We start from the raw sequence: 20,205 nt of genomic DNA, 5'->3' as shown, positions 1-20,205 counted from the left end.
ACCCTGCAGCAGACTTATTTGTCAGACCGCAAGACTCATCTTTACCTGCTGGAGAGGATATGTCAGGGAGCATGAGGAAAATAAAAAATGCCACCTAAATTTGTCTCCTTTATAAGAAGCAGTAGGGAACTCAGGGTCACAGAATATTCTTGCTGTCTGTGAACAGCTCACGAAAAACGCAGCTTCTAAGAAACAACAAAGAACAAATAATGCTTTCTTTAAAGGTCCATTTATGCAAGCATTGTTTCAGCATCCAAGTAAAAAACAATATTTATATTTCCTAAACACTTATGCTTTGTCAGCATCAGCCTATCTGTAGTGATAATCCATTTATTTCCACAGCTATACAATTACATCCAGGTTCCAGATGAAATTGAGGAGCATGCAGAGAAACTAAAGACCAAGTTTTTCAAAAGCTGCTCAGGTGCTGAAAGCAGAAGACACATCTAAAAAAGAATTTCTAGAAATGCCCTAGCATAAGTGAAATCATCAGATGTAAGGCACATCTTCTGCAGAAGCTAAGCCAGTTTAAGCATTTCCCACCTTTCCCACAAGACCACCTTCTGCTCTCAGTTTGGCCACATTGGCTTCTGGAGGCATTGTGCCTTTCCCAGGATCAGTGGAATGATCAGGGCTAACAGAAAAAAAAAAATCTTGGGGAAAGAGCATCTTTTTTAATGATTGCAATTGAACTGATTCCGTGTGGTGCTCTTCCCCACAACAATGTGAATCAGCACGACCAGATGGGTGCACTTAGGCTGGGGCATGACAAAAAGAGACTTGGTGGGGACAGACAGAGAGGACAAGAGCACGCAATGGCATCCTTAGAGACCAACACTGTCTAAAGGTTATTAATGTGATGCTGGCTACCTCTCTGCTCTGCTAGGCACACTTACATTTAAAATGTAATCACTAATTATTTTGGGCAAAACCAAACAAAAGCATGGCAGAGCAAGGAATGTAAACCACATCTCAGACTGGCTCCCTAGCCACTGCATCAGCCTTGCATTACAAGCAACTGGAGGTTTTCTTACTTGTCAAGATTATAGATTCCCAGGGCTGTGTTTCCTCATGATTCATATGATGTCATCATCAATAGCTAAGCAAATGCAGATTGCTGCAGCCAGGTTACAGCACTCTATAGGGCAGTAACAGGAAAAATAAGCATATATTTCTTTATTCAGCTGCTGGCAGAGAAATTGGAATTGTTTATATTCTCTCTGCTTACTCTAAAAAGATTGTGGGGTGAAACTGAGGAAGTGTTCTTAAGAAAAGCATTAGAAGGACAACTCAGCAATGAGCAGTTTATCAGACTGGCCTGGGAAAATAACAAGTTCACATCATCATAATTGCAAACTTCTTTAGACCTTAAGGGTCTCTGAACACCTGACACTGCAATCCATGGGGGTGGCACATACCTACCGATCCTCAGGATTAAGGATAAGATCCTAGCAGGAAAAGCTGACGTAATGCTTTTGCAAAACTGCCGTGGGATCTTGAACGTCCCCTCAGAACAAACAGGAACTTGGTGTTTGCAGCATCATGTAAAAGGAATGAAGAAAATCCCATTGCTAAGGTCACTTTAAACTGGGTAAACCACTGAATGAGATAATGACTGTGAGAATTTTGAATATATGACTGGTTATCTTTGCCATCTGTGTAATTTCTATGGATCAAAAATGTGCAAAAGAATCTCATACAAATAGCACCTCAGTTTTGGGGGGAATAACTCACTATTTTTCATGAGTAAAATGTATCAGAGCTTCCTCTTGATATATACTTTTATCTGAGTATAGCTATTTAACTAGCTGAGACCAGAACACTCCCTGTATCTATTGCACTCCAGAAAGGCAGGGCCAGATCTCCTGGCAGCTGTGATGACCACCATAAACTAAGTTATGTTAATCCTCCAAGATGCAGGCTTGAGATAAGTCGGAGCTTTCACAAAGTCCATTATCTACTACTGTGGTTTTTATTTTATTTGAAGATGTATGATGTTTAGTAACTGAATCCCCTTAAGTATTGAAAATGAAAGCAGAAATTTACCATTTAAATTTAGATCATGCTTCCCCCCTGCAACGCACAAAATTTTAGTTTACTCTGAACAGTTCCCAGGACTGAATGTCCAGATTCCAAGCAGAAGGCTAATAAAAGCCCCCACATTATTAGAGGCACCAAATGAGTGTTTACAAAATTGCAGTTGCAGACAGAGATAGGAGATTAGAGTTATTTATCAAAACAATGGATTAGTTTAAGTTAATTTAATGCCATTACTAGTATTGGGAACCAAGCACACCACATTGTAGCATGCTGGCTGGACCACTTGATGCTGTTTATCATCACCCAACCTAACATGTTGTAGCTCTGATGGGAAATCATTACTTCCGAGTTGTATGTCAATCTTCCTGCTGGCAGTGGTATGAGCAGTATGTGAGATCATGCAGATCACTGTTAGGTTTCAAACTGAAACAGGCTTTGGTTGCCAATGATTTATGAAAAGTTTCTGTCCACCCACACCTGCTCTTCAAGCCTGCTCCACAAAAGAAAAAAGGTGATCCTGCCATTGATACCGTTGGTTACCACTAAATGCCTATTGGTCCCATCTCCCTTGGGGTCTTTTTTTTTTTTTTTTTTTTTTTTTTTTACTTTGCCTCTAGCAATGAGCATCTCTATCTACAATAGGTTAGAAAATCTTTAGCCTAAATTTTCTTCCTCAGCTAATCATTTTTCCACTTTGCAACATAGTTCTTTGAACCATGACAAAGAAGCATATTGTCCATAGCATTTGTGTTTTAACTGTTGAACACAGTCTATCATTCATTTTTCTTGTTCTTTAGGATTGTGAACCCTACTGTGGAAATGATAGCATTTCTCTTAAAGAGCTTCTGTGCTCCTGCTGCTGTGCCTCTTAATCTCCCACATGTAATGGAAAAACTGTTTACTGTAACAACAACAAAAAAATGCTGGTACAAATAAAAGTTCAAGACTCCAGGTGGCAAGCAAGTAACAGGAGCAGATGTCTTAGAGAAACAAAGGGAGGGAAAAAAAAAACGCCAAAAAAAAACAAAAAGAGAGATACAATATGAGAACAGCCATCAGGACATTTGAAACCACTTTCAATGAGATGCTAGAGGCATTCTGAAGATTATACACTATGTTGATAGCACCTCGTCACGGAAGCCTGAAAGCCATTGTAGTTTATTGTCACTCTCTGATGTCTCTGTTCTCAAATGCCTCTCTCCATTCTTTCTTCTGGGAACTTCCCCAGGTGTCTGGTTCAGGTACTTGGCAATGAGCCCATCAGAAAGAAAACAATTCCTTGTTCCTTATCTTCTGCCTTTAAAGTACCAGGTAGGCAAAGAGCTGCAATGCAAATTCAACTAATTATACAATTTGAAAACAATGGGTTCCCATAAATGTAGTACTGTGCACCATATTAAAAAGATGTAACATTTATCAATGATCTTATCAATCATTATTGTTATATTAAAAAAAAAAAAAAAGTTGTCTATGGAAAATATGTGTCAGTTTTCAGTGTATTTTATTGCCCTAAATGCCCATTCCCCTGTGACATAGGCACCTTACAGGCATGCATCTATTTATTGATGAGCGTATTGATCAGTCAATACAGCTGACAAACTAATAATGTTCCAGCATTCACCTAAGCTCCTTTGTCAGAGGAAACTGGAAATTATACAGGACAGATGATCTTTCAAGATATGAGTTGCAGTCACATCTGATAAAATATGCACGGAGTTAATGTGAGACAGGAAAGTTATTACAGTCAGGCTCAGGAGGAGAAAGCGATAAATATTCTGCTCAGACTGTGACCACACAGAAACAGCCAGTGCCATCTACCAAAATGAAATAGGGAGCACTGCATCCCTTTACATCACTGGGTTCCTGAGGCAAATGATAGAAGGTACACTTCATGCCATTTCTAGTTACCATTTGTCCTGATAAGTACAGACTAAGTGCAACAGTGGTACAGCAAGGCACTTTCATGAAGGTACTTTTTGCCATCCTGAAGGCTACAAATTCACACAGTAATCCGACATTAACAATGGTGGCCTTGCTCACAGTACGCTAACTGCCCCTTCTTCCAGCCTGACTCATCAGGGACTGACAAAAAAAAAAAAAAAAAAAAAAAAAAAAAAAGCTATTTTTAGGCATTTAGAGTTACAGTAAATCTTTAGCCTAGCTGCAAAAGCGTGCTGCTCCATTCCAGCATGGATTGATGAGGCCACAGCATACTCCGTGAAACAAAATGTCTTTTGCCTCAGCAAGAAGAGCAGTCTGTAGGATGGTGAAACATCACCAGAAACCAGAGATCACTAACTCCAGGGTGAGGTGAATGGGTCAGCTGAGCTCCTTGCCAGCTGCCTCCCCCTTACACTGATGGCCAGGAGGCTGCTGGCAGACAGGTCACTCTCGCAGAGCAGCTGGGACACGAAGAGTGGTCCCTGCCCTGACCTAGGATTCACACAGAGCTAGCTTTTCACTGTACTGGCAACATTTCTTCATCTCCTTTGGTCATGAGTCTGTGCTCCCTACTCTGACTGCTGTGAGAAGGGTCCACCACTTTCCCAGGGCATGTGGACCTTCTCTAGTAAGGCAACTTCTCTCCTTTCTTCCAGCTCCTCTTATTCACCTTCTCTTGCCTTCTTTACTGAAGGAGAGACTCAAAATCAAGTAAAAACAAATAAACACCCCAAACTAAACCAGAACGGCAACAACCCCTGGCTTCTGCACTGGCAGCTGCTTCCTTCTGTGCTGGTGCACATTCCTCCCTTCGCCCTAGCAGGGCACGAGGCAGAAGCTGTACACTGCCCTAGGAGCAGCTCAGGGCATATCCAAACTGAGCAGCCTGCTGTCCCTTCCCATTGTGCCACACTGGTAACAAACAGCCTATGGAGTAGTTGCTGGATGCTACAGTCAAGAACATGCATCTTTGCCATCTCCCTGTAATGGAATTAGTTTTTGTTTGTTGCTTTTTGTTTTTTTAATGTCAAAGTTTTATACTGAGTGGAAAACTAAACCTTTCTCTGTCCAGTATCTTTCAAAAAGAGCATGCAAATTCAAAGCTTACCTTGCCTGTGTCAGTTATGCAGGGAATTCACAGCTATTTGTGTGATTTCATATGTAAGACTTGCTTTACAGCCTGATCACAAGTACACTGTCTTGAGCACACAAACATCTGGAGGTGTTATCATTAACTGTGTTTTGAAAAACCATATGTGTTAGTAATACCACACCAGAAAGTTTATCCTTCACAAAGGGGCGACATAACAAATTATACAATAAAGCCAAAAGTGGAGAAATGGTAGAAGTATGGATATCACACTCTGCATTTCTAAAATGATCAAAACCATTAGACGCACCAGTCTGATCATTTGTCTTCTATATGAAAGGAATCCTGTAAAATAAACAACTTTATATTGCAACAGTATATTGTGGAATGGGATAATATAATATAAATGAAGCTTCCTGCTTATATGTCACATGCAGTTACTGTTGTAAAGAAAATGCCTCCAGCATAAAAGGCAATGGGCAGAATATTACTAGAAAAATCCTCCTGCTCGATGGAGATGGGATGAATAACTATCGGACTGTATATTTCGCAGCATTTGCAGTAAGCTTTTTCAGATGAATATGTGGAAAAGTTCTTTTTATCATGAAACTACCATGCCAGAAACAAGGGAAAAAGCATTTCCTGCTATCAACATTAGGACATGGTTAGTATGGACTCTCACATTTTCCATATTTACTACTGAATAAGGAAGGTGGCCTTTGTCCTGCTAGCAGGCCCGTGCCAAGACTGCTTTCTTCCCAGTCTCTCAGCAGTGGCAATTTTTCCCTCTCACCTGAGGATTCTATCCCTAGACCACATCTCTACCTGCGAAGGGAGATACCGACAGCTCCCCAACATCAGATTTAAGTGGTGTGCAAGCTGCCAGCCTACAGGAGCAGGCACAGCTGGAAGTGGCACAAGAGCTAAGCACCCACAAGAGCCCATGCCAGGACACACACAGACAGCAGCGCCCCAAGGCCTGTGCAGCCCACACGTGGCCTGATCAGTGACCAAGAGAGCAGAAACATGTGGGGAGCAGAGTGCTGTGCAAACAGCCATCCTGGAGATGAGCGTGGATGTGGATACAGCAATTACCATTGTACAAGCTGGGAAAAGGATCCCTCACCTTCCTGGTTTGTGAGCACCTGCAAGCGTTGGCTTCATTGCACAGATGGCAATGACTTTTACATTTGTTTTCAGTAGAGACAGAAGTAAATTAGTGTGTGTGCTCTGCTAAAAGCACAACTTATTTTTTTTTTTCAATTAAAAAGTACTTGCAAAATAATCTAATTAAGAGTTTCCTTCAAGTCTCCTATTAAGACAGTTGAGAGGAGATAATTAAATAAACAGTACTATGGACTGCAAGAGTTTCAGGTGAGCTCCTTGAAACAAATTACTTTTCTCTAGCTGCTTTCCACTCAGAAGTTCCTAAAAGCAGGTACTTTGCACAGCAGTGAAATGTAGTTAACATCTGAGATAAATTGGAATTGCCACTGACAGAAGAAACACTATCCAAGACTGCACACTAGAAACTGGAAAGTGACAGGGGTTTTAAAACAAGTTGCTAATTACTTTGATATGTGGTCAGAACCAAAAGATGAAGATCCTTTGGAAGCTTGTTAAAAGACGGATGAATATGACTTTGGTCTCTCTTTCACAACAGCACTGTCCTTCCAAACAACTTGCCAAAAGAAGGTCAGTTATTGACTTCCAATTGAACAAATTGCTGCATTACAGCTGAAGAAAATGTCTTACATTACTCTAGGAAGCATAACCTTTAGAAAGTCAAGAGTAACACGTTTTGTCACACAGCTGTTCAATCCTACTCTGTATTTACTGTTAAAAGTAATATATGCTTTTGATATTTACATCATCATAGTCAGTGGAGGACCTCACTATGCTGTTACAGAAAAAAACATACGAGCACACTTAGTAATCTTTCTAAGGAGTTCACAGCTTAAGAAAGTGATTAAAACATGCATAAAATATGCAGAGTATGAGAAAGCAAGGCGGTCTAAAACAGACCATTTTTACATTCCATTAAAGTTTCCTTCTAGTTTACTACAAGCATGTTGTAAGAAGCCAGGAGAATAGGGAACACAGAGAAATCCTCCTGTTGATGTCTAACTCACCACTCACGACTCCATGTTGCTGAATTAACTGAGAGACAGTCAAAGCTAAGTTGAACCCAGGCCCACAAACACCATCAGAAGTCATGACTATTTCTTCCCTCTCCCTGAAATACCTGCACTTTCAGAAGCAAATTAGAAGTTTCATGGTAGTGGTTTTAAAACAAACTATTACCTTCCCAAGCTGGGCACAGAGCTTTCTGAAGAGGCAGTATACCCCATGCCAGCATGCTGCATAGCCAGACCTGGGCTCACGACGTGCTCCAAGTCCCCTGAAACTCAGATACACGAGGGGCCTCCGGGAGGGCAAACGGGAGATGAACTCTGACAAAAATACCAATTTTTAAAAAATGAAATACTTGGCCTGTGGAAGTGCTTTTTGATTGTTATAACAACTGGTTTCAACCACTCTGGTGTCTCCTGCCAAGTATGGTTTACTGATGACACATCATCACGGCACCAGTAACAGACTTGTTGATATGTTAAATAATGGGACTTTTTTCAGATCATTTTTATAGCTGAAAATTCTCATGGCATAAAAGAGTCATCATAGTTATTTCACTGCAGAGAACTGTTATTTTTCCTAGAATAACTTTGAACTCTGTAGCTTTTGGGGAAGGGGGTCATTTTTCAAATAAATCCCAGTTTCCATTCTTCCTGACCCCAAAAGCACAGCCTGCATTAGCTGAAACAGTAACAAAATCACAAAGATATGTATTCAGGCAGTCTGCACATTTTATCAGAGCATTTATATGTTTCTAAATCCAAACAAAGATCTAAAACAAAACTCAAAATTAAAAAAAAAAAAAAGCGTTCCAGAAGATACAGACAGACTTTGAGCTTCAAAGCTGAGTAAGGGCCTCAGCCACAAAGTCCCAAAGAAACTGATTAATTATGTGGTTGACAATCTCAGTTTATAAGACAAGTTATTTCCTGGTATAACTTCATTGTCTTCAGTGGAGTTACAGTGGAAATGTATTTGATGGACAGTCACGTTTCTTCTCCAAGAAAAACTTCTAAGGCAGAAGGTTTAAACATGAGTGAATGAAAGTCCTGGGCCAAGATCTACCCTAATTTAAACCCTGTACAAAACAGCTGACTTGGAAGAGAGGGTGTGAGGAAAGGCAAGAAGAGACATGAGTCTATTCTTCCTTTGCTGGGACATTACATCAATTCCCTTAGGTAATGGTCATGTCTCCAAAAAACACACTGGGAATCCAAACTGCAGTTTGCTTGAGATTCTTTCCTTCAAAGTCTGCAAGTTCATGCATTTCACAAGCAATATGTGTTAGGGGAAGGGCGTGGGCTACTCTCTGCAGAGGACAATGAAATTCACTTCTGTTAGGTACTGCATCAATCCAAGTCTTTTCTGCTTCAAAATGCATTTCATCTTTTTCTAGGATGAGCACCAGAAATGGTGGTTTTAATATGAACACTGGAATTAGTCACCTAGTTTAATCAGAAAATAATGTTTCATACATTTTTCAATCTCTGTTATTTTTGAATCAAAACCCAGAATGCAGATACAATTAATTTGAAGTGTTGGGTTGGTTTTGACTCAATATTATTTAGTGTTAGAGCTAAATAAGGCTAATAGGTTAAGCAGAATGCACACACCTTTGCTAAGAAGAGAAGGAAACAAGACCTCAACTTTTTATTTGCAGCATCCCTGAGCATGAGGAAGTTTTATTGCTTTGCCTGAAGTGTCACTTATGCCAGCAGCAGAAATCTGAATGCCACAGTCCTAAGTGTAGTGAATTCCTAATGTCTTCATTTCTGATTCTTCTGCCGGCAGAAGTTATTTCACTAAAACATAAGTGATGCAATCGGGCAGTAAATGAGCTCAACATAAACAAAATGGCTCCACAGTAATATCCCTGCTCTAGAGGGATCACTTCCAGGGGAGGCAGCATGAGCCAACAAGCTGGTCTAGACTAATCACTTGCATTCCCTTCCCAGCTCTCCTCTCATTGACTCTCTCCAGTCAAATCAGATCAAGTTGCATACATTGCTGTAATGTCAGACGGATGTCAGAAGTCCATTTGCTAAGCAACTTTAATGAGATGGAGGTGAAGATGCTTCCTATCCAAAACATCTTGTGATTATTTATACACAGGACCGACACTGGATCAAGAGCATCTCATTTTCCTCATCTGTAAAATGCATCTGCTAACCCTCAGCCTTGTCAAAATGTGTGGAAGTGGAAAAGTCCATAGGACGGATGGTGACCACTGCCATGAAGGAGAGAAGCTGGGACTGTTTCAAGAGTGCTCCCTGCTGGGCTTGCTGTTCTCCCTGCTGAGACCAGCCAGCGAGTGAGACTAGCTGCTGTCTGGCCCTGTGTATGGCAGCCTCCTCCCACCCTTCCTTTCTTTTCTTCAGCTTCCTCCTGAGTATGCAAGTATTTGTATTCTGCATAGAGACCTCCCCTGCTAGAGGAAAATCCAACCTACTTTTTCTCCCCTCACCTGAGCTCACATCTGTGATCACTAGTTCTTCATCTCAGTAACACGCAAAGCCTGTATCAATTCATCCAGTGTATGCACCTGTATCTGTGTTCTCCCAGGCTCATCTCAGCTATTGTGGTCCAGCTCTACCACTCTTTATGTTTTTCCATCTGGCCTCGCCTCCTTTATTTTGGCTATGTCCAGTATCAGCTCTTCTCTCTCAGAGCTGCTGCACTCTACCACCTTTCTCAGATGTGAATGCTTAACAGATTTTCTTCTAGCCCCCATCACCACTGACTCTCATCTCCAGCGATTTCCATCTACACGTACAAGGTTATCACGACTGGAAGTGGACCACATTTAAATATGAAAATAGTTGGGCAGGCTTCCCCCACTTTCCTGTCTTTTCTTTCTCTCCATTAGTTACTGCAAGCCCAGGCACAGGCTCCAGTGTAAGGCACCACAACAGACAGAACCCCGCTGCTTTTCCTTCAGAGTACAGCTGTGAAAAGTCGGGCACCTTTAGCTTTGAACCTGACACATTTATTCTAGATACCTTGTGGTTTTCAGTCTAATACTATGTGAAGACAGCTAAGGAAAGCATCTGCCTGGCTAGATATTAGAGCAGCTGGAAGGGCCATGTGCAAACACCAGCAGTGGCTTGCCTCAGAAGCACTGCCCCGCTCAGCTGCATGCCCACAGGGGTGGCAGCGCGTCGCCTGTCTCTTTGCCATTGCACACAGCATGCCCAAGGACCCCAGCAGCAGTCCCAAGGCAGCAAGCAGAGCACTGTTCCTGGACATCTGTGAGCCAACGTCTCACAGTCATAAGACAGAAAGGTGCAATAAAAGCCATCCCATGGGGTTTTCTTCGCTCTAGCAGCATTGCTGTGTATGCGTGGGTGGTGCTCATTAAGAACAACAACACAGTGATAAGCTGACAAGCAAGACAGACCATGATTATACCCACGTGAATTCTTATTCTGACATCAAAATAAATTATGGTCTTCCATCTTTAGAGTCCATCTCAGAGCCCACTCTGCTTCCATGAAACTATGTGTTTCTCTGTGCCAACCATTTTTTTTTTCCGGGAGGGTGGAGGAATACCTTGCAATCTCAACTTCTGAAAAACAGTGTGTGCAGCAGGCATGAGATGGAATAGAGCAAATGCTGTTTCTTTTGAACACTTGAGCAAGCAGGCTTACCACCTTTGTGGGCTGCAGTGCCCCTGGAAGCATTTTTAAAATCTGCTTTCAAAAGGTAACATGATAAGGAGTCTTCTGAAAGCATGTCAGAACTTTTACCCTGCACCACGTCCCAGTCAAAATAGAACATGCTGTGTATTTTGCTAGCAATTAGGGAACAAATTACTACTAATTAGAGAAGAGTCATGACCAAACTTTTGAAATATCAAGATGTTTAAACTACTACAGCTGAGGCAAACCATAGGGGAAAAAAAAAAGTACTGGTGCAGACATCATTATGGATGGAAAATAAGCTACACAGAGATTTTCTTGTACTATAATGACATCCACATATGACTATGGCTTGAAAAGTAACTTTAGCTAAGAACTGCCACATGAACTCTGAAAGCCAAGGAGAACTCTTCTGTAAAGGCTAAAAAAATAGGATTTCCTAAGGAAAAAAAGAATAACACCGATTTAAAATTGCGTCTTGTCTAGTGATCTCATTTCCTTAGGATCAGATTCTTATTACTCTCCAAGCATGAGGCAGAGTTAAATCTTCCTGAAAACTAATGTTCTGACTGTATTTAAGAAAATAGGTTCCAACTGAGCAAAGCTGAATTAATTAGTTTTGTTCTGCAGTGTGTTGAGCCTTCTCCTACTCTTGGGCACAGAAGTAGGAAGTGGGGAGGGGATTCCTACTGCTTTAATTTTGAAAAGGGTCAGAAGTGGGTTAAGTGTCACCTTTTGCTCTCTGTCTGCAGCTGGAAGAACAGAACAATCCTGTAGGGCTGACAAGGAAAACTTTTTCTATAGCTGAAATCAGTGCAATCACAGCTAGTGTGGTGATACCACTAGCTCCAGTTTGGAAACACAGACAGGATTTTGAACTAGTGGTACAGGTGAGCACTTCATTTGCCTCACTAGAAATTCAAGGTTGTGCTTAGCTTTAAGTTTGATGGTTAGAACATAATCAAAATCTTGACAAAGATTTTGTAGGATGTCTTTAAAGGGGGGTAGAGAGAGAAAAAAAAATTATACAAAAATATAAGTAGCAAGACCTTAGCCCATAAACTGAAATTGAGAACTAGTTATCCAGTGCAACAAAATCCAAAGTATTATTTCAATTTCTGCAAGTTCGTTAATTCCATTTGCTGACCATTGCTTTAAAATGTTATAGCTGATTACTTCCAGGGACAAGTACACAAAACACTGAAAATAAGTGGTTGCAAGGAAAGCATGCCAAGATGCAGAAGGAAGCTATTTAGCCAATTATGTATTTACCTTACACGGTTTAAAATCTGAAGGGAACATTTTGTTGTTGTTGTTGTTTTTCTTTTTTTTTTTTTTTCTTCAGAAGTTAAATGATTATGAACACTTCTGGTTTTGAAGCTGTAAAGCAACCTGGTTCAAAACCTGCCAACCCTGATGGGGTTATGGGAAATCTAAAGAAACCCATGTGTCATTCCCCCTCCGCCCCCCTCAAAAAAAAAAAAAAAAAGGAAAAAAAAAAGGTCATCTGTTCATCCAACCCCTACCACAACAAATGGAATTCTGTTTTGTCTTTTTAACAGTACAAGCCATTGTGACAAAAAAAAAAATAAAAAAAAAATGTTGGGGGTTACCATTGAAGACCTCTTGGTATTCTTTTTCCAGCATCGTTACATGGGTAAATGATTAATGCTGTAATGTCTTCCACCGCCAAGTGTTTGTGGGCCACAAAGAATGAAAAGGTCTTGACTGCCCCCATAAGCAAAGCTGAACTCCACACACAGTTCAGGGGGGCTGCTACATGAGCATTCATACAGAAAAAAAAACTGCTGGTAAAATTTTATAAACTGGGCAAGCTGATGGTTTGTGCATCTCACCTGGAAACATTTTGTTCCTCCAGCTCTTGTTGTACGCTTCCTGACCAAACGGTTCATCTGGGAGTATGATCCAACACTAGGTAGGTTACATTTTGTTGTATATATGTGGTACATTGCATATAATAGCATGTCTGAAGTAATGAAAAATCATAGAGTTAAAATTTTGAGCCTCAGACAACCTTTAAATTTGCTGTAGAAAGCTTCTGTATGGTCATTTAAAGCTGAAACAAATTATTACCTAAGATGGCAGAACAGAGAAGCAGTAATGCACTCAAACAAAAGTGGAATTAAAATACGAGGCACAATCCTGCCCACACAGAGGTCAGTGGGAATTTTGCCTCTGAAAGCAATTGCATTATTATTTCCACTCTGAAAATTAAAATATTTAGCTTGTGATCAGTTTTCTGCTTTTGGATAACCCAGCCAGCAATTGCTGGAGAATAAACTTTCTGGGATATGTAACTCAAAAATTCAAGGGGAAAAAAAATGTGTAGGTATTTACACTCTGCCTACACTTAGCTAAGTTCATAGTCCTCACCTTTCAAACATACATTGCATCTCACTTCTAGGGTAAGCAGATAGGGACACCAGGCATCAGAAGTGCATCAATGTGTCCTCTCCACAGCTCCCACTCAGCTGGGTTGGGTCTGGCACTGTTGGGAAGCTGGCACAGATAACTCAAAAAGATTTCAGACAGTTTCTTTGAGTTAGAAGCCTTTGAAAATTTGGGCCAACTTCTTACTAGTTCCAAAGTTAGTCTATTTGAATGCTCAGCACCATAGAAAATCCAAGCCAAGAAGTCTGAGATGAGGTGTGAAGTAAGGAGCTGGGAAGTTTCCTTTTCTCCTACAGTCTGTTGCCATCTTCTTCCTAACCTGCCTTTGGAGCTTTGAATAAATATCGTCCAGTTAAACACCTATTTCTTTCTCAGGGTTCCTTCTCTAAGAGGTCGCGCTAAAGAAATAGAGAACAATATAAGCTTGCATAGCAGAAACAAACAGGACTAAATTTTAATACACTTTATTACAAAACCCAGGCAGCCCTTTCAACAAAGGAAAGTTTCTAGTATCATACTATGTATTTTTGTCTGGTAAGATGAAGAAATGACAGATATCAGAACTCTCATCATGGGAAAGTAATTCTCAGAACAATCTGAACTCAAATACATTCTTTTATCTGCTAATATAATTCACTGATGAATATGTTGATGTCACCTGTCCTGCACAGTAGGATGTTCAGTTTAATGTTTTATTAAACTTCACATTTCCATCATTTATATGCCATTTTCAGAACCTGACAATAGAAGACCATAATTATACAAAAGATTTTATATACTAAGTTTATTACTGTCTTATCGGGACACTGCATGCAAAAACATCATAGTTGTGTTGTTGAAGCACACAAACTAAAATATATGATGCAAGATTTAGTATTTTTTGCCCCATTATGAAGGCTCTACATCCTTTTTGCTGCATAAGGCTTGACATTTGTTTCTGTTTTTACAAATTAATACAACTGCAAACCAACCATGCCCCTCAGGATTGTCTTCTGTTAGCAAAGTGAAAAGCTTTCATGCATACAATACTCCTATCTCAATACAATTAAGTCTTTTCTGACTTACTGAATTCTACAGTCTCACCCAGTTTAGAGGAAAACAGCCTAAGCTATGTATTACAGCTATTATGAAGCTAAGTGCTTTAAGCTGCTCAGAGGAAAAGGTTTGAGAAATGCATAAACTAATAAACTATTGTCAATAATCACAGAAATCTCTCATGGAAGAAGCACACTAGATACTTTTTTAAAGTACTATTTTTCAAACCATGTATCACAACAGGATTCAGAGGAAGCTCTGAAGTGTTACAAATCTCATGATATTCTAACCGTTGTTCAGGCCTTCAGAGATCAATCATAAAGGGGCTATACTTTCAAAAGCTTTGAGAAAGTGCTTTGGAGAATCTACTTCTGTCTTTATCAAGGTCATTCTCTGGTGCCTCAGTGTCCAGTTACCTGTAAATGTCACTGAACTGATTACTGAGAAATTTTACCAGATTTTTTTCTTCTTAGCAGTAATGGACTGACGGTTGGGTGGAAAGAGGGATATCTACATATTCCGCAAATTTAAAAAAGTTTAAGCTGTGTCACTAAGACATTTGCCCTAAATGGAGATTATTCAGTTTTTGTCAAGTAACGTTGAAAGGGTAGAAGTAAAACAGATGCAAACAATCTAGCTGCTGAGCAACAGGAGGTTTTGCCAGAAATCACTGGGGCTGTGACAAGTGTCATGTTTACAGTTTATTTCTCATGTCAAATTCTCTACTATCCGTTAGACCTCTGATGCAAAGAATCCCCAGATAATTCCTATTTTAAGAAAAGCTTTCTCCAAGCTCTACAAGGCTGAATGGAAATTCAACATTATTCTAAGTTAAATATCAGGGTAATTAAAAAAAAAAAAAAAACAACTTATGCTCTTAATTCAAGGGTGGCACATTTTAACTGAAAAGGAAAAACACACATTATAAATATTCTTTACTACTCTAACCTGCCAGAAGAAAACGAAGGACAATATTTTTAGCAGCATCTGGACATGCTGCTGTATCTCCAGGAGCCAAATTACAAACCACAAAATAACATTTTCTGGTGGGAGCAGCACCACTGAATCTTGCAAATCTTGGCACATGGAGCCGCCAAGGAAGTCAGGGTTTTGCACCTCTGCCACTTCTGTGCATGATGTTGGCTCTGTGCAAGCACTGGTAAGACAGCTGCATCTTCACAAAAGTACACACCACTGTGCTTTTTATTTTACCATTCACAGCCAAGGGATAAGAGCTGCAGCAAAGGTCATTTTGTGGGGAGTGCAAACTGTCAGCCTTGACTTCTCCATAATTTCTGCTTAACTGGCAAGTCATTGTCACCATGTTGGCATGTTATTATTTTTTATTTGCTTATTTTTTTGAAAAGGTGCCAAATCACTCAGACTAATTGGTTACCCGGCATTATAAAGGTGAATGAGCTTCCAGTTTCTATCTTTATTTATAATAAATCACACAAGTATCCCATGTGTGCAACAAAATTAGAAGGTTCAAAGAAAGAGCCTTACAGAGAAATAGGCTGGAAATGCATGTTTTTAAAAATATATTTATATGTATTTTTAAAATACAGTTTTCTAAAATGTTAAGTATATGAATTCAGCATTAAACTTAGTCACTTTTAGTTAGTTAAATATGTACAGAGAAAGGGGATTAGGCTACCACATGAATTTCACCAAAAATTCATTAAATGTTTTAAAAATAGAATCCAACTTGCCAATTAATAAGCAGATTCACTGTGATGTTAGAAAGCCTAAAAACCACCTTGGCCTAGCTGGGGCACCGTTTAAACCACAGCCTAAAAGCACTTCACAAACATATGCAATGTCTCTGTGGCAGATTTAATACAGAACTGGAAATTTGTGCTATATTTCAGTTTGGCTCTGCAGACAGATTTGTTAAAAAAAAAAAAAAAAAAAAAAAAAAAAAAGTATGAAAACAAGCATTTCTATGTACGATTTCAGCAGGGCCTCCCAGGAAGTGGGTGGCAGCAAGCTGATGGTTTGCCTGCCACCACGGTGGCTTAGCTGGGGGAAGAGCTTGCAGCCTGCGAGCAGCAAGCAGCTTCCCTCACAGCCCTCTTGGGGTTCGGCTGCCTCTTGTGGCTGGTTGCCACAAAGACAGACATGTATAAACGCCTAACACCTGCTGCCAGCCACCATCTTGTCAGGAATGGACTTGCTCTGTGGGGAGGAGTTTCAAGGCAGAGGTGTGAAGGCCTTCATTTGGCCACCCACCTTCTGTGGGGAAAGTCGTGGCTTGAACGCAGGACTCCCACGGATCTCAGTGATCCAGGACTTCATGTCACAGTTGTAAAGTGTGTTGTGGATAGCTGCTCTTTTTGATGCCAGGAATTAGGAATAACAGTCTGGATCTCAGCAATTGCCCCTGTGAGCTATTGTCTGTGCCCATAATTTAGTGTACCTTCACTCTCCTCAAAGATAGATAGGTCCTGTGGTTTGCCATCAAACAAGTGATAATTAATGGATTCAGCATCCCTGATTTTAAAAACAGAGCAAGTCATTAAGGAAACCAGTCTATTTGTTTTTCCAGAGAGGGTAGAAAAGAAGGAAGAAGCTCAAAGCGTCAGCTCATCAGCAGACAGACAGCACTGATGCTTGCAAATTACCTCATGAGCAACAGCAAATTACCTGCTTCCATCAGCCATGACAGGCAAGGAGAATCTCCTGGCTCAAAAGATGAAAAAAGAAAATTAATCATAGCTATGGCTAAGTGGGTGCTTTTTAAAATAAGTTTTGCAGTATTTCACTGAAAACACATTTGCTGTTTTAACATATCAGGACAATTCACTCCTCTAGAAGCTGAGCTGGGATAACCAAGTTCAAAGAAAAAAAAAGAAAGAGGTGAAAAGAGCGAATTATGAACTCAGTTGTGTCATTTGTTCTAAATTAGCACTTTGATGTACAGATGGGGTGAATGAGGTGTTTTGAGACACAGGGACTTACAACATCCATTGTTGCCATATAGGGAAGAAAACCACACAAATAAAACCCCAAGGAAGTGCAGGAGACAGGTTCCTCAGTTTTTTCCTTGATTTTGTCACTGATTTGTTGCCTGTAGTCTCTCTGCCTCTGCTTCTCACCTATAAAATCCTTCATCTCATGGAACCATTGTAAATCTTTTAACTCCAAGGGTACCAGTTACTTTAAGACTCTTACATCAAAGGCACACAGAAACACCATTTCTTCAAAGACACGATTTTAAATAAGTGCTTATAAAATAACAGCACCCAAGGAGTTAATATTCTTGTTTACCTTTCTAAAACTCACTTGGCTTTCTCACACTGTGGCTGGATGTCTTTCTCTAGCTGATCACATATTTCATACAGCTTTGCTAATTCTCTGAAAGGAAAATTGTCTCCAAGCAGATAATCAGCAGAACAGTGCATGACAGACTGGCCCATTTATGAAGCTGAGACAGAAAACATGGAGTTTATTTAACATGAATAGGATAGAGAAAAGACAATTCTTTACGGTTTCTCTTCTTCATAGTAAAGAAGCATGTGTCTTAAGAAAAATCATAATTTTGCTAGGATTACTAGATTAAAGGTAACATTTTTAAGAGTGTTTGCTCCCTTTCAACTACATCAGGATTTCTTAAAGTTGCTCAGGTTTTTGTTCACTCTTTTTCAACTGGGACAGGGGAGAAAGCAAGTTGGTGTTTCTACAAAGTCCTATTTACTCAACATACATTCAGCTCAGAAGACACCATTAAGCATGCATAAAATGTGCAGGAGTCAGTCAAGAAGTGACAGCAATTTGTACCAACTTATCTCCTATTAGCTTGATTATGAAAGGCCCATGATAACAGCATTGTTCTCCAGCTGAGCGTGAAATGTTCAAAAGACTGTACAAAGTTACAAGTGCTTGATGGAAGGACAGAGATACCCCTCTTACTGCCCTGAGCTATCTGTGACAAGATAATTTCTTCTTCTTTAGACCAGCTCAGGACATATAAATTTCACCACCGTAGCAATAACAGCAGAAAACACTTTGGGAAGACAAAGTTTATCTTGGCAAGAAGGCTTTTCCTGCTGGAAATCTTGTTGCAAGGATTTTTTTTTTCTTAAAATATATAAATAAATAAATAATAAATAAACCTATTAGAAGGGTAATTTTGCCTATATAACATCTGTAGCTGGGGGTTCTGGCAGCAAAATTATAATATTCGGAGACCACAAGGGCAGTTTGCAGATATGATACATAACGTAATTAATATTACAACCCTGCCAAATATTTATAGCCTAGACCAGGCTTCCGAGTTTCTTTTCTACACCCTAAGAAGGACAGATCTGTACAAACAATAAACAGAGCAGAGTGTGAATATATCCAAACTATCTTCCATCAAAATTGTTGAGAACCAGAAGCATCTTAGCTGTGACAACCAAGACCTCACTAAGAATAGTTTATCAAGAAAAAGATGCAAGAACTATCTTCCTGGACTAACTTTGTGCCAATGCAGCCATGAAAAAGAGCCGAGGTCTGCAGGTCCAAGGACGGTTCTCAAGGACTGTCTTTGCTCTCCAGTTTACTCAGCCAATACATTCCCTGGACATCTGGTATACAGACTGAATACAAACTCTTTGTCCCCAGAATTGTTTTCACTTCTGCAGACTGCAAGTTGAAGAAACACACGTCTTTGTATGCTGTAGATCTCTAGTTTTCTTGACTTGGGGCTCACTCAGCAAGTTTGTCTTAATGCTCCTGAAGGCTTACTACCTGCCTTTACTATAAAAATATTGATTCCCAGCAGCACAGCTGGGAGAGAAACTGCCCAGACAGCAGACAGAGCTTTTAACAAATGGGTCCATACTAAAGTAACTGTTAATAAATCATTAGCTGATGGTCCTTTCAGCCCTGGAGTGTGAAGGTTGACAGAACAGCGGCCCCAGGATGAAGGCAGACTGGGGAGGTCCTTTCCTCTCTGCCCCTTCTTCCTCCTGCTGCCCAACAGGATACTGCAGTCTATACAGTGCTGTAGAGCAGACCATTGATATGCTCGTGATTGAAAATATCCATTCTCCATAGCAAGAAAAAGAAGGGGGAGGGAGGGAGACCATCATCTTGCAAAACTTTGCCTCCAGTATATTTCATCTGAACAGCCATGTTGACAACTACAGCTTATCCAAGTGCATGGCTAGAAATAACATATGTGGTCCATTACTGGCTTACAGCCAAAATGGGATGTAATGTTGACTAACCATTTGGGGCTAGGAGAACTGGCTGCCAACTTGTGTTTCAGGGAATGCCATGATAAATGTGTATATGCTTAATAGTTTGCTGGAAAACAGCCTTATTTTCACACCAGACTCTAACCATTAATGTCCTCAAATTTTATTAACAAAATTACTTATTCCTTCTGCTTCAGTGCTTAACAGACTCAGTTCCCTTAATAGTCCAGATTGTGCCTTGCTACTTATCTTCCTGGAGTTCTGTTTTCTCCCCACTTCAAAACAGTAGAAACACTGCTTAACTTGATATAGATTCAATCCACGTTATATCACTTTTACTAGCCTTCTCAGCAGCAGAAATTTGTACTGCATGTATTATGGAAATGAGCTGTGAAAATACTCTCGATTTCTCTGAGGTGCCTGTAAGGAAATGGACTGGTATGGCATAGAGCACCTTAAACCCCTGACACAGGCTTCAAAAACTTGAAATGATGAAACTGTAATTGAGAGCAGCAGAGGAAGACATTTTAAATAACATGGGAAGCAGTTTTCTGGAAGCATGGTTTGTTTTCTTTCATATGGGTCTCAAGATATTTCTGATGCCAGTAATAAAAATATGCCTTTTTACTGTAGCTGTACACACAGCAAAATCAGGAATGGCAGAGGCTCTTCTTGCTGGAGCTACAGCTGCAAAATATTTTGCCCCCACTTTTCTTGCTCATCATATTCC

General features: G+C 40.1%; 1 protein-coding gene across 4 annotated transcripts in view; it reads left to right on the top strand.

Moving 5' to 3' along the window:
- RERG (RAS like estrogen regulated growth inhibitor) overlaps window positions 1-20,205 on the top strand; it is a 108,453-nt gene that overhangs the window by 76,989 nt on the left and 11,259 nt on the right. For 3 of the 4 annotated variants that reach the window (XM_040563730.1, XM_040563739.1, XM_040563721.1), the window contains exon 3: window positions 12,722-12,778. In XM_040563730.1, coding sequence (XP_040419664.1) covers window positions 12,722-12,778 — 57 coding nt within the window. Of the gene's footprint in view, window positions 1-12,721; window positions 12,779-20,205 lie in introns of those variants that run through there. The other variant, XM_040563749.1, reaches the window with a different exon arrangement.

This window comes from Cygnus olor, chromosome 1 (genome assembly GCF_009769625.2).
Source record: "Cygnus olor isolate bCygOlo1 chromosome 1, bCygOlo1.pri.v2, whole genome shotgun sequence".
Taxonomy (NCBI): domain Eukaryota; kingdom Metazoa; phylum Chordata; class Aves; order Anseriformes; family Anatidae; genus Cygnus; species Cygnus olor.
The sequence above is the reverse complement of the archived record's forward strand: the minus strand, read 5'-3'. Positions and strand labels throughout refer to the sequence as shown.